Source organism: Suillus paluster (assembly GCF_016628075.1).
Source record: "Suillus paluster strain FC165 chromosome Unknown EDB91scaffold_24, whole genome shotgun sequence".
Taxonomy (NCBI): Eukaryota; Fungi; Basidiomycota; class Agaricomycetes; order Boletales; family Suillaceae; genus Suillus; species Suillus paluster.
In genome coordinates, this window is record NW_024537584.1 from 113,859 (window position 1) to 127,297 (window position 13,439).

Here is a 13,439-nt window from a genome sequence, read left to right on the forward strand (position 1 = left end):
GGTCAATAACATTTGCCCTGACAGTTGTTTGCTCAGGTATTCGGGCCACTGCATGTGATAATAGGGACAGGACTTCATAAGTCTTCACATCCATCTTGGTGATGTAGTCAGAAATACAAAACATCACAGCTTTAGCACCCTTTCCAGACAAAATACACTTAATGTTGTGGTTGTGATGATGAGAAACAAGAATGTAAGGATTGAAATAGTTCACAGTACCATCACGACACATAAGAACAACAGAATTTGTATCAGCGTCAAAATGAGAGACATCCACTACCTCATGTGGGAACAAAATTCAGCAGCGTCCTTCATTTCCATATTTGTGACAGACTGGCCAACAGTGATAGTGTTGAAGTACCTCACCACATTTCTTGACTTCAGAAGTGTGCATGGCCTGCAAGTCATTGATCACATCTGAAGATGGGTTAGGCTCAGCCAGAGGTGCAGGAGGGCATTGTACTTTGGGTTCAAAATGGTCTTCAATCACATCATTCACATCAGGCAAGTGGTGATGGATAGCAGCTTCAAAGAAATGAAAAAAAAATCAATGTCTCCTCAAAGGTGCATGTGAAGTTCTGTCGGATTCATGCCACCCTCAAGCCATATGAGAAAGTGACCATGCAGAGCACCACATTCTGTGAATTTGGTGGTACAATAGAATGCCCGAATATGGCCCAGAATGCCCCCACCTTTGACAGATTGCTCTTGATCAAAATCCCAACCTAACAAGAAGTGAAACAAACATCGGAAAGAAAACTCATAGAAGTCTGCAGCAGCAACAGGGTCATGGGCAAGGCGCATGGCATGCACACGTCCAGCAGGCATATGAGGAAAGCCTTCAGACAAGTCCACTGAATTGTCACCATACATCACCTGAAATATTGGACTGTGAGCGGCACTCAGATTGAAAGTGAGGAACATGTGGGGTAAGCCATAGTATGCATAATAGCTGCAGATCTCATTTCACACATAGATCTTCACAGCTTTGGAGCCAGGTATGCAAGCAGACATAGCATTTACTTGGCATAAAAGCTTCAGTGCATTCTGCTCATCTGTGGACAGAGCTGAGAGTTTCCATTCTTGTTCGAGGCAGGAAGCCAGACAGACGAGAATGTCGGCTGAGACTGTGGTCGGATTGTGCGTGATGCTTTCAAAGTTTGATTCCCATACAACAAAAGAGGTTTGCAGACGAGCCTGTCATCTCTGGATCATGTTCAATATGACAAACATAAATGTTTTGTGATACCGAAAGTGCCAATCACCTATGTTGAGGAAGTACTTAGCCTGCCTTTCAAAAGCCAAAGGAGTAACACATTCAGAATCCTCAAAGCCACCAATACTGTACAGAAACAGGGTAGGATACATACCTGGAAATAGCGAGGTGTTGTGGTATTCAGGCACCACTGACTCCATATGATGGAGAACCAGATCAGGCAAGGTGGGTGAATGTGTATTAGGAAGCAGGTTGCGCAGGGCAGAGGCTGTAAATGCCCATCCACTCATCTTGTCACACTCAGGGTCAGACACACCCATTTTCTCCACCAAAACTGGGACGGGGTCACAGGTGTCAGACACCATGGGGGGGATGTCAATGTCATGCATGAGATTGGCAGGATGGTACTAAAACCATCTGTCTCAGTGGCAAAAACTGCCTGGGCATATAGTTCATGGTCTTCAATCACTCTGTCTTGTAGTCCAGGGAGAGTGCCATCCAAAGGGTATAGATCCATGATGGACTCGTCCAGTGGTATGTGAGCATACATGTGGTTGTGTGCCTTCAGCCACAGCAGGAACGACCATGTCTTGTGTTCTGCACACGGAACAGTGTACCCATTTGTTTGGGATCAAATGCCTCAGGACCAATAAATATGACACTCAAAAACCCATTGATATCAGCAGGGGTCCGTGGTAGAACAGAAGCAGTGGACATAATATTCATGTCATGAGCACAGGTGTTTCCATGAAATACCTTTGGTTGTGCAGGATCTGAGGATTGAAACAAATGCATCACATGGGCAGTGATTGAGTATATCGCACACACCTTTTCCTCGAGCCAGGTCATGTCAGAAAATCTGTTTGGAAGACTTCCATGATTTAAGTGGTTCACCAGTGCAAGAGCAGGCATCCTGTTCTGTGTCAAGAACGTGCAGCAAGGAGGGCACATTGTCATGGATACACAATCAGCACTGTCAAAGATGAGTCCAGCTTTATCTAACATCAGGCTGTTGAGGAGTTCATGGCCATAAGAGAAGCATGTCAACAGCGACTGCATGATGCACTTCTGGATGATATAGGGGTCAGAGACTCATAACAAGTCAAGATGGAGAGATGACAAGTCACCAAATACTGAAATCTCAACAGCATCCATGTCATATTGTGAGCTGTCATATACCTGATCCAACCGCTCCAATATTAATATCTGCTCTGCTTTCCGACCACCTCTGCTCCATCCATCCTCTGCTTCATCAAATCATCATCTGCATCCGCCCCTACGTTTCCGCTTGACCGCCCAACCAGTTCCCTTCCATAAATGTCTCCATTCAACTGGGACTGCTTTCCCCTTTTAGATATATACTTTCCCTTTCGGTACGTAGACCATTACTTCCGGATCACCAGTAATTCCTCTTACCGCTCGATCACTGATCTGATGCGTACATATTGATATCTGCTTCAACTTATGTCTTCACCTGTCTAAGTACTTACAAATTATATCCTTGGTACATAGCTTTACAACATAGTTATCCTGATCACTGCCTCATACTTAGAAGTATATAACATATCCTGTACTTAGATATTTTCCTCAGTCTTAATATTACTTGTCTTCTCGCAGTTACTACTTGTGAGAATTCTCAGTAGGACCTTGCCTCCTCTGGACACAAGTTTCACCTTGTTGTCACCTCCAACCCTCCGCTCTGACTTAGAGCCGCGCTCTAAGTCTTCTCTTTACCTCTCCACTCCTATCAAGTATTCCCCCTGCTCCTATCCACCCTCTGCATTGTTCCCTGCCTTCTCCGCTCCGCTCCTAGTTGGTCCGCCACTAGCAGCTCTTACTCCCCGACCCCCAAAGCGAACCCAAGCAGTCCACTCGTCCTACCATTGGACAACATCGGACCTGCTCCAAATTCGGGGCACATACTCGGCTAAGGGCGCAGCGCAAGAGCTGAAGCCAAGCCCCGACCCCTCTGCTTCCTGAGCTGGCACGGTACCTAACATGAGCACATGGTGCAAACAGGTGGTGTTTTCCATGCTGAACCTCGGACATAGTCTTTCAAGCACCGGAAGATAACATCTCAAGGAACAGGAACAGGCCATTGTTCCTCTCTGGAAGCTCATTGGTCACGGGCATCAGCTAGGACAGAGTGTTTCACATCTGCACGTGCCTCTTTACGCCGAGCAGAGGGTGATGGGATGTGTTGTGAAATGCATTGAATGACCAGAGCACCAAATTCTTCCTTCAGTATGGCATTTAAAACCTCATCCTGCGTGGCAGAAGAAGACAGTGGGAAGGGACAATAACACAGATAAATGACACACAATACTGTCCCTGTGGAATCATGGAGGAATATTCCACAGAGATGCACGCAGTTTTCCAGAGCATTGCATGACTTTCGATGGGAGCGTGAGTTGTACATAAAGTGGTGGTGGCAAGGCAATTGACAAATATACAGGTGGATATCAGGCTGAGAAAGCCTCTTGAGTTGCTTGGTGAGGTCATCAACTGGAGACAGCCACAACAGGAGGAAATCAGGATGTGAGGGTTGGGCACCTGCATGAGCCAGTTGGAGAACAGGTGTGCAGAATGCTTTCGTAATCTGATCTCCATAGGTCAACTTGATTTCAGCAGCCAGAAAGGTAGCTCTGGTTTTCAAAGAGCTGGAAGGAAGGGTAGCTGAAATATGATGAGAGAGAAGTTGATCAGGAATCACCCTAATTTCAGACCAACGCTGTGCAAAATCCTGCAGGAGAAACTGCACAGAGCTATCTTTCACACGTGCAACTGATCATGGGCACCCAATGGCTTGAGCTGCAACACGCAATACAGGAGCCGAGTGTCATATACCAGATCCAAGCACCCCCAATACCACCTGTGAACATCCCTACTGCTAGTCCAACCCCCTGTTTCCCCGTCTTCTCCATCCCTCCTTCTCCAACAATGCACGAAGTGCATCTCAGTAGGACTAGCCCTGCTACCTCCACCCAACTCTATTCCACTCCTCCGACACTACCCCTATTTTCTCTGACACTATATCCCATACCTCCAGATCCAGAAGTCCAGATTCTCCCCTATGAACGTCCAGGTTTCCATCCTATTGTCCGCCTGGCACTCCGCTTTCATCTCCAGACTCACACCTATCTCCTTTTAGAATACTGCTCTCCAGCTACCAGTTGTACACCTTTCTGCTTTGCTTACTGATCTGTCCATCTGCACTTCATTTCTGACTTCATTTCTTTGATCCGTTGTACACTTACTAATAGACTTTCCATATGCTTCGGGCATAGCTTTCACTTTGCTGATTGACTACTTACATGATACCTACAGTATATAAGCTCCTGTAAAACTCCAGTACCTCCTCAGTTCAAATATCATCTTAGTTCCTGCTCATTCCTGCTTCTCCAGACTTGAGTCTGATCTCTTGTCAATCTCTGAGTCTTAGGGTTATTCCTTAAGACTACATCTCTGGCTCTACCTTAGTCTATCTCTGTTCTGTTTCTACTCTGGACTTGTCCGAAGTAGCCTTCTGGAGTTCTGCTGAACTCCCCCTGCATCTGACCTCCAGACTCACCTGGACTTCTGTCAGACTTCCCCTCTGCCTCTCGGAAATTAAGGGCATGTACTCAGGTAAGGGGCACAGTGCACGAGCTGAAGCCAAGCCCTTTGAGTTACTCCTCCCTTGAGCACAACCTTAACACCGAGAGCACACTTAAGTTTTCTGCATGACACGTGTGAGCTGGCCAGACTGGATCACTACTCAACCCAGACAGAAGGTATATGTTGCATCTGGGAATGGCAAACTGTGTGAAGATTGTGCAGTGACTGTACGTTGATGCTTCAAAGTGAGACCTGGGAAATAAGACAGTATCATGCCCCAGCTGCACAATAACATCTGATGGCATGACCTCCACAGAGATAGTATCTGGAGGTGGATGACAGACCAAACAGGACTGGCAATGAATGGGAAGCGTCATCTGTAACCAGGCACAGAAACTGTTGGTGGTTGCAAAAACAGCGCTACGATACATGGGGTTATACAATGGATCATAGCAAACAGGGTAGGAGGGTATCTCATGTTCAACATCATGGGGTGGTGTTAGATACCGTGCCAGCTCAAGAGGCAGAGGGGTCGGGGCTTGGCTTCAGCTCTTGTGCTGCGCCCTTAGCCGAGTATGTGCCCCGAATTTGGAGCAGGTCCGACATTGTCCGACAGTAGGACGAGTGGACCGCTTGGGTCCGCTTTGGGGGTTGGGGAGTAAGAGCTGCTAGCGGCGGACCAACTAGGAGCGGAGCGGAGAAGGCAGGGAACGATGCAGAGGGTGGATAGGAACTAGGGAGATATTTTGGTAGGAGCGGAGATGGCGGAGGATAATGCAGAGGATAGGGAAAGGGGTGATAGGAGGATATTGATAGAGGCGGGGTAATAAGGGAAAGACTTAGAGCACGGCTCTAAGTCGGAGCGGAGGGTCAGAGGGTTGGAGGTGACAACAAGTTGAGACTTGTGTCCAGAGGAGGCAAGGTCCTACTGAGAATCCTCACAGGATATAACTGTGAGAAGACAAGTAATATTAAGACTGAGGAAAAATATCTAAGTACATGATATGTTATATACTTCTATGTGTGAGGCAGTGATCAGGATATCTATGTAGTAAAGCTATGTACCAAGGATATAGTTTGTAAGTACTTTACATAGGCGAAGACATAAGTCGGAGTGGATATCAATATGTACACGTCGGGTCAGTGATTGGGCGGTAATAGGAATTACCAGTGATCCGGAAGTGAGGGTCTATGTACCGAAAAGGAGAGCATATACCTAAAAGGGGAAAGAGGTCCAGTTGAATGGAGAGGTTTATGGAAGGGGACCAGTTGAGCGGTCAAGCAGAAGTGTAGGGCGGAATGCAGACTTGTGATAGGACAGAGCGGAGGATGAATGGGGCAGAGGGGGTCGGAAAGCGGAGCGGATATTAGTATCGGAGCAGTCGGATCAGGTATATGACAGGTGGACAATCATCAACATCAAGAACTCATGCACATGTGGACAGACTCTTGCACAAAAATAGGGACATGTCAGCTGGTGAGGGAAAACATTGAGCAAGACAAAAACCAGTGATACAAAAGGGACAACTTACCAAGCAAAAGAGGTGAGAGGTGGAGAGTGCACGCGAGTACATGATGAGGCAAAGGGTAGCATTTAAATAGTAAAATGTGCTTTGCAGAGACCCGCACGTCAAGATCACCATGTGAAACCTTCTGAAACAACACATGTCAGCCAGCCAAACATTGCTAGAACCTTCTGGATGCAAACCGAGACTCAAAAAGGAAATATTTTCAGGCACACATTTGCATACAGGTGCCTGGCCGTTTCGTGCATACAGAACCCTCCCTACTTCATATAGTCGGGGATAAGCATATGTAAAATTCAATGTCCAATAGAATTACAGAACAGATTTGAATACTTATGCAAAATCTTCCTGTACATATATACCAATATGTCTGCCCAACAGATGCAGTTGTGCCTCTGGTGTCAGTTTCACATGTCGTCTACCTTGTGGATTCAATGGCTAGTGTTGTTGGCAATACTGCACCATTGCGCCGTGCCAGTTTTGCCACCCTGGCAATTGCCGGCGAACTCAGAGGGGTTCGTGGCAAAACTTGGCACATCTAGAGACTAGTAGTAGGTAGAGGCCGACTCGGACATATTTTCTTCACAGATCCGCCATCAATCTGCCGCTCAGATCAGTAATACTAAGTCTATCCCTATGTTTTTACCATGTGTTGAACTGTATTGTTTGTACCATCCTGTCGTCCATACTCCCTGGACTTCGGGCATCTTAAAATGTCTGACGAAAAGCATCCTGGTGGCCGCCCACCAGCCAGAATCATCGCCGATAACTTCACGGAACTTGAACGAGTCAATAACAAGTCTCGCCGAAAATTCTGGATGTGCAACTATTGCACTCCAACCAGTGGCAGTGGTCAACACATCGAAGGCCGAGACAACCGCTGTCTCTTGCATCTCACAAACCCGAAAGAGTGCCCGTTCAGCAGGTGGGATCTGACTCGGAGGATGGTTTGTCTTGGGATGTGCAGTCTCTGTTGACTATGAAGCTTTGAAGGGTGTCTCGTCAATGTAATAATCAGTAGTATTATGCAACATTGATGCAACGTGTCTGGGAGTTTTGCCAAGTTTTGCCAGTGCGCCAAGTGCCAGTTGTGCCGGCACTTGGTCGCAACTCAGCCCAAAGTAGTTTTGCCCCCTACACTAATTCAACCATTCGGTGAGAATACAGCAAGGAAGCAAATGCAAAAAGACTAGGTAATACCAGGGTTCGAACCTGGGTTTCGGGAAGATTGATACAAATCAAAATCCCGAGTGATAACCACTACACTATATCACCTTGCGACACAAAGTGCTTTGGTGTTATTCAGACACGATCTCCGCGGAGCAGGGCATTCTACTTGATTCAAGCTGCGGACGTTTTGCACATTTGCACGTCGGACTAATACTTTCGTGATTCGGATACTCGTTGTGCTATTGGATTCTGGTTGCAGCCCGGGTGAACCGAAATAGTAACTGTGACGTTTCGTGTTTCTGTTCCGAAATAGCGACGGTTTCCATCCATCCCATCGACCGTGCGCAGTCAACACCTCCGTCGATACTACCATGGTTAACAGCGACGAGTCTTTTGCAGCACTCGTCAATACCGCCAATCCAGCAGCGTCCGGATACCGCCAGCGACAACAACACTCGAACAACCCATACATCCATTCAGATTCTCATACTAATACTACCACGTCTGGCTATCCCCCTTCCCAGCAGCCAAATCTCATGGATCCCTTCTTTGACGATGACGACGACGATGCTTCTCACTCTAATTTTGCTATGTACTCTGCTCCCCAACCAATGCAGTCACAGGAAAGCGGTCTCCCTCTCGCACGTTCAGCTGCACCCCCCGCTGGCATAGAAGCATCTTCTATGACCATTGCAACAACAGCTAACGGTCAACCACAAGGCTGGGCATTTGACGACAACGCCCTGTCGCCCACATTCTCACCTGGCCCTTCCTATCTAGCGGAGCCATCCTCAACACGACCGCGCCCGCTCAAGCCACGCAGAAGGTGGAAATGGCCCTGGCAGAGGGACAAGGAACTTACTGGAGAGCGTATAATCGCTCTCAACAATCCACTCATGAACGACAACTATTGCTCTAACTTCGTCTCCACGAGCAAGTACAACATGGTCACGTTTCTTCCCAAGTTTCTTACTGGTGTGTGCCGTCTTGGATGATCTCCTGGACGAAACTCCAGCTGATACATCGTTCGGGAAGAACAATTCTCGAAATACGCCAATTTGTTCTTTTTGTTTACAGCGTGCATTCAACAAATTCCCGGTGTATCGCCCACAAATCAGTATACCACCATCGCGCCCCTGGCCGTGGTCCTCCTCGCTTCTGCATTCAAAGAAGTCCAAGAAGACCTCGTGCGTTTTCCCTTCATCTACTGACCCATTCTCACCTCATCTCAGAAACGACACCAATCGGACTCTGAGCTCAACGCGCGACTTGGCAAGGCGCTCTCCGGGAACACCTTCGCCGCGCGGAAATGGAAAGACTTGTGCGTTGGCGACATCGTGCGCGTGGAGTCAGACGAGTTCATACCGGCTGATCTGGTACTCATATCCTCGAGTGAGCCCGAGGGATTATGTTACATAGAGACCTCCAACCTCGACGGGTGCGTTCCTCCTTTTCGTTCCCGTATGTCCCTGACAGACGCTCCTCTCCAGCGAGACCAACCTTAAAATCAAACAAGCTTCCCCACAAACGTCCTCGCTCACCTCTCCATCCCTCGCAAGCGCTCTGCACGGTTCGTTGCGGTCAGAACAGCCGAACAACTCGTTGTACACGTATGAAGGGACGCTGGAACTATTAAGCGATATGAATGTACCGAAGACGGTGCCGTTGGGCCCAGATCAGATGTTATTGAGAGGCGCGCAGTTGAGGAATACGCCATGGGTGTATGGAATCGTGGTGTTCACGGGTCATGAGACGAAGCTAATGCGAAACGCAACGTGAGTGGTCGGGCTTGTTCAAGGCTTTGCAGTTTGAAGACATATATTTCATCTCTGTGGTTTTCGCATCTCTCGATACAATATGCTTTCCTTCTTACATTTCCTTGCAATGCTAACATCTAGTGCAGCGCAGCACCGATCAAACGCACGGCCGTCGAACGTCAAGTCAACATTCACATTATCTTCCTCTTCGTCTTCCTCCTGGTTCTCTCAATCGGAAGTACAATCGGCGCTAGCATCAATACGGTGTGTTCCATCCAATTGATCGGTGATAGGGGCTAACAGAACTTTCGTAGTGGTTCTTGTCCGGCCAGCAATGGTATCTGGCGGAGCCAAGTACATTCACTGGGAAAGGTGAGTACCTTCTTCCGAGTGGCTTACTCCGAACATCAACTGATCAGCATCTGAGTAGCAAAAGCATTTATCGAAGGTCAGTCATCCCTTTTCCTACTCACTCACACTCACTCACTCAAACTCCTCAGATATCCTCACCTTCATCATCCTCTACAACAACCTCATCCCCATTTCACTCATCGTCACCATGGAAGTCGTTAAATTTCAACAAGCCCAGCTCATCAACGCCGACCTCGACATGTACTACGCGCCCTCGGACACGCCCGCTCTCTGCCGTACCAGTGCGCTCGTCGAGGAGCTCGGGCAGATCGAGTTCGTGTTTAGCGATAAGACGGGGACGCTGACGAGGAACGAGATGGAATTCAAGAAGTGCTCGGTTGCGGGGATTCCGTATGCGGATGTGGCAGAGGAGGGTGGGGAGGAAGGGGAGGGGGCGAGAACCTTTGAGGAGCTGAAGGGGCTATTGTACGGGGACGCGGAGAAGCCAGTCGGTAGGGGGACGATTGAGCAGAGGGAGCGGGAGGCGGCAAGAGAGTTTATGACGTTGCTGGCGGTGTGCCATACGGTGATTCCGGAGGTGAAGGATGGGAAGACACGTTATCAAGCGAGTAGCCCGGATGAAGCGGCACTGGTGGCAGGGGCAGAGATGTTGGGGTATCAGTTCCATGTGGGTCATTAATCCTTGCCAGACATTTCCAACACCTTCCACCCATCCCTTTTACCGCCTTCCTTATTCACGCCCGCCTTCCTTTGATCAAACCTCTTACTTACCCTACCGCAGACTCGCAAGCCCCGCTCCGTCTTTCTCTCAATCAACAACACCCCCGCCGAGTACGAGATCCTCAACGTGTGCGAGTTCAACTCGACCCGCAAACGTATGTCGACAATTGTACGTACGCTCAACGGCTCGATCAAGCTTTACTGCAAGGGCGCAGACACCGTCATCCTCGAGCGTCTCGCCAAGGCACAGCCGTACACTGAGAAGACGCTTGTTCATCTCGAGGTTCGTTTCTTTCCCTCCTTGTTCCATCGACATTTGTCGTGCTCACCCAATCAATACACAGGACTACGCAACTGAAGGCCTGCGCACGCTTTGCATCGCCTATCGCGACGTCCCAGAGGCCGAGTACCGGCAATGGGCCGCCATATACGAGCAAGCTGCTGCAACAATCAACGGACGCGCCGAGGCACTCGACAGTGCGGCTGAGTTGATCGAGAAAGACATGTTTCTGCTCGGGGCGACAGCCATCGAGGATAAGCTCCAGGATGGCGTGCCAGATACGATACACACGTTGCAGATGGCTGGGATCAAGGTGCGTATGTCGCGGGGGCTTCTATTTCTGCGATTCTCATGTGGCACGTAGATCTGGGTACTCACGGGTGACAGGCAAGAAACTGCGATTAATATCGGCATGTCCTGTCGGTTGATATCGGAGTCTATGAACTTGGTAAGTTAGGAATGCGGTAAAGTTATTCGAGTGCTAATACTCTGCTTCTACAGGTTATCGTGAACGAAGAAAACTCGCGTGATACTGCAGATTTCATCCAGAAGCGACTTTCGGCGATCAAGAATCAGCGGAGTACGGGAGAGCTCGAAGATCTGGCTCTGGTTATAGGTTAGCACGTGCGATCAAACGATGCCCTTCGACTAAGCCCCCCTTCCTTTGCAGACGGCAAAAGTCTAGGTTTCGCACTCGAGAAAGAACTCTCCAAGTCATTCTTGGAGCTCGCGCTCATGTGCCGCGCAGTCATCTGTTGCCGAGTTTCTCCGCTGCAGAAGGCTCTCGTCGTCAAACTCGTTAAGAAGAACCAGAAAAGCATTCTGTTGGCAATCGGCGACGGTGCGAACGATGTAAGCATGATCCAGGCAGCACATGTGGGTGTGGGGATCTCTGGAGTTGAGGTACGTTTTGATTGGTACCCGGCAATTGTTTGCATTTGTGTTGAAAGCAATTTGTCTAGGGTCTACAAGCCGCGCGGTCTGCAGATGTGGCAATTTCACAATTTAGGTTTCTCAAGAAGCTATTGCTGGTTCATGGCGCGTGGAGTTACCAGAGACTGTCGAAGCTCATTCTTTGTACGTAATACGTTCCTTTTCTCTTTGACGGCAAATCATTATCATCATCCACAGACTCATTTTACAAGAACATCACGCTCTATATGACGCAATTTTGGGTACGCATCCGCCCGCTCACCTGGCGAATGTCTGGCTGACCATTACCCCGTAGTATTCCTTCTTCAATAACTTCTCGGGGCAAATTGCATACGAATCATGGACAATATCATTTTATAACGTCATCTTTACCGTTCTCCCCCCTCTCGTCATCGGCGTCTTCGATCAGTTCGTTTCCGCGCGGATACTAGACCGGTACCCTCAACTATACGCTCTGGGGCAGAAGAACGTCTTCTTCACAAAGACAGCATTCTGGCTCTGGGTCGTCAATGCGCTGTATCACAGTCTCGTAAGTGTCGTTCTGAGCAATGAAAAACTTAGTGACATAACAATCGCATCTTTAGATTTTATTTACATTCACTGTGATTCTGTTCTGGGGAGATTTGAAGCAGGCGACAGGGTTGGACTCTGGGCATTGGTTCTGGGGTGCGATGCTTTACCTAGCTGTCCTGCTTACTGTCCTTGGCAAGGCTGCTCTGGTTTCTGAGTACGTGTCACTCTTCGTGTTTAACCATCGTATTACTCACGCAGAATCTAGTTTGTGGACAAAATACACTGTTGCTGGTGAGCGCAAGTCTCCCTTCATAAATAAACATCCACTTAACACCTTTTCCTCAGCGATTCCTGGGTCGTTCGTGTTCACCATGCTCTTCCTTCCATTATACGCTGTTGTTGCCCCTGCCATTGGATTCTCCACCGAATACTACGGCCTTGTTCCCCGTCTATGGACCGACGCTGTGTTTTATTTTGTCCTCCTCCTCGTTCCCATTGTCTGTCTGAGTCGCGACTTTATTTGGAAATAGTGCGTCCATGCCCGCTCGAGCGAATGATTGTCTGACGCCTTTCATATAGCTACCGACGGACATACATCCCTCTTCCATATCACATCGCTCAAGAACTACAAAAGTACAACATTCCTGATTATCGTCCCCGGCAAGAACAGTGGGTGTTACCTCAAATGACGTCTCCCAGTCGATGCTGACCCTTTCTCCCCTCAGATTCCAAAAAGCGATTAAAAAAGTCCGTGCCGTCCAGCGCATGCGCCGGAATCGCGGATTCGCATTCAGCCAGACAGAGAACGGGCGGCAGGACCAGGCAAAACTCATCCGTGCATACGATACGTCCAAGTCGAGCTCACGACCGTCGGGATATTAGGCACACGAGAGAGAGCATCATCTGCTTCATCTGTCATTCATGGACTGTATTATTGTATCACTGGGACTAATTCATACACCAGCATGTTCTCGCTATTTGTAGATCAAATTTTTCATTAGTTTTCTTTTCTTTCTTCTATTTCGACGGTGATACGATGACGCTTACATCTTGCAGCAATACTTCGTCCAGAAGTTCCCGCACATTTGGACGTGATGCAAGATCTAATGCAAGAGAACAATGCATATATGCAACAATACTTGGTACATCGACCATACATCCTCAAGGCTACCAGTATAAAGTCCCATAACTCATAGAAGTATACCTTGACATGCGACATGAATCGCTATGAGAAGGCACTTAACTTATAACCCTTCTACTCACCAGTCTTCACTGGCTCAGTATTCCAATCTGCGAGTGCTAATGATCCTAGTAGGGACTCGACTATGAGTCGGGCTGTCGTGACCAAAGAGGTG

General features: G+C 48.4%; 3 protein-coding genes and 1 non-coding gene across 4 annotated transcripts; 1 reads left to right on the forward strand and 3 right to left on the reverse strand.

The window, feature by feature from the left end:
• Positions 1-31: 31 nt before the first annotated feature.
• EDB91DRAFT_1008802 (uncharacterized protein) lies at positions 32-268 on the reverse strand (the record flags this gene model as incomplete). The annotated part of the gene is made up of 1 exon (XM_041312371.1): positions 32-268. A coding segment is annotated over one exon (237 nt), but the record flags the coding sequence as incomplete, so codon positions are not given.
• A 1,234-nt stretch (positions 269-1,502) lies between these two features.
• EDB91DRAFT_1237188 (uncharacterized protein) lies at positions 1,503-2,128 on the reverse strand (the record flags this gene model as incomplete). Its single annotated transcript, XM_041321554.1, has 3 exons — positions 1,503-1,550; positions 1,653-1,813; positions 1,834-2,128. The coding sequence occupies 3 exons, from the start codon at positions 2,126-2,128 to the stop codon at positions 1,503-1,505; spliced, it is 504 nt and encodes a 167-aa protein (XP_041177389.1).
• Positions 2,129-7,530: 5,402 nt separating this feature from the next.
• EDB91DRAFT_t68 lies at positions 7,531-7,614 on the reverse strand. The gene has a single exon. It is a non-coding gene; the product is annotated as a tRNA-Gln (tRNA).
• A 266-nt stretch (positions 7,615-7,880) lies between these two features.
• EDB91DRAFT_1281429 (Ca-transporting ATPase) lies at positions 7,881-13,153 on the forward strand (the record flags this gene model as incomplete). The annotated part of the gene is made up of 21 exons (XM_041324738.1): positions 7,881-8,484; positions 8,545-8,696; positions 8,742-8,947; positions 9,000-9,284; positions 9,413-9,530; positions 9,581-9,638; positions 9,697-9,714; positions 9,767-10,305; positions 10,420-10,641; positions 10,703-10,951; positions 11,003-11,086; positions 11,140-11,254; positions 11,309-11,541; positions 11,601-11,715; positions 11,770-11,813; positions 11,867-12,100; positions 12,156-12,298; positions 12,350-12,375; positions 12,430-12,613; positions 12,664-12,753; positions 12,810-13,153. 21 exons carry the CDS (start codon positions 7,881-7,883, stop codon positions 12,964-12,966), a joined length of 3,876 nt encoding a protein of 1,291 aa, XP_041177390.1. The 3' UTR covers positions 12,967-13,153.
• Positions 13,154-13,439: the final 286 nt, after the last annotated feature.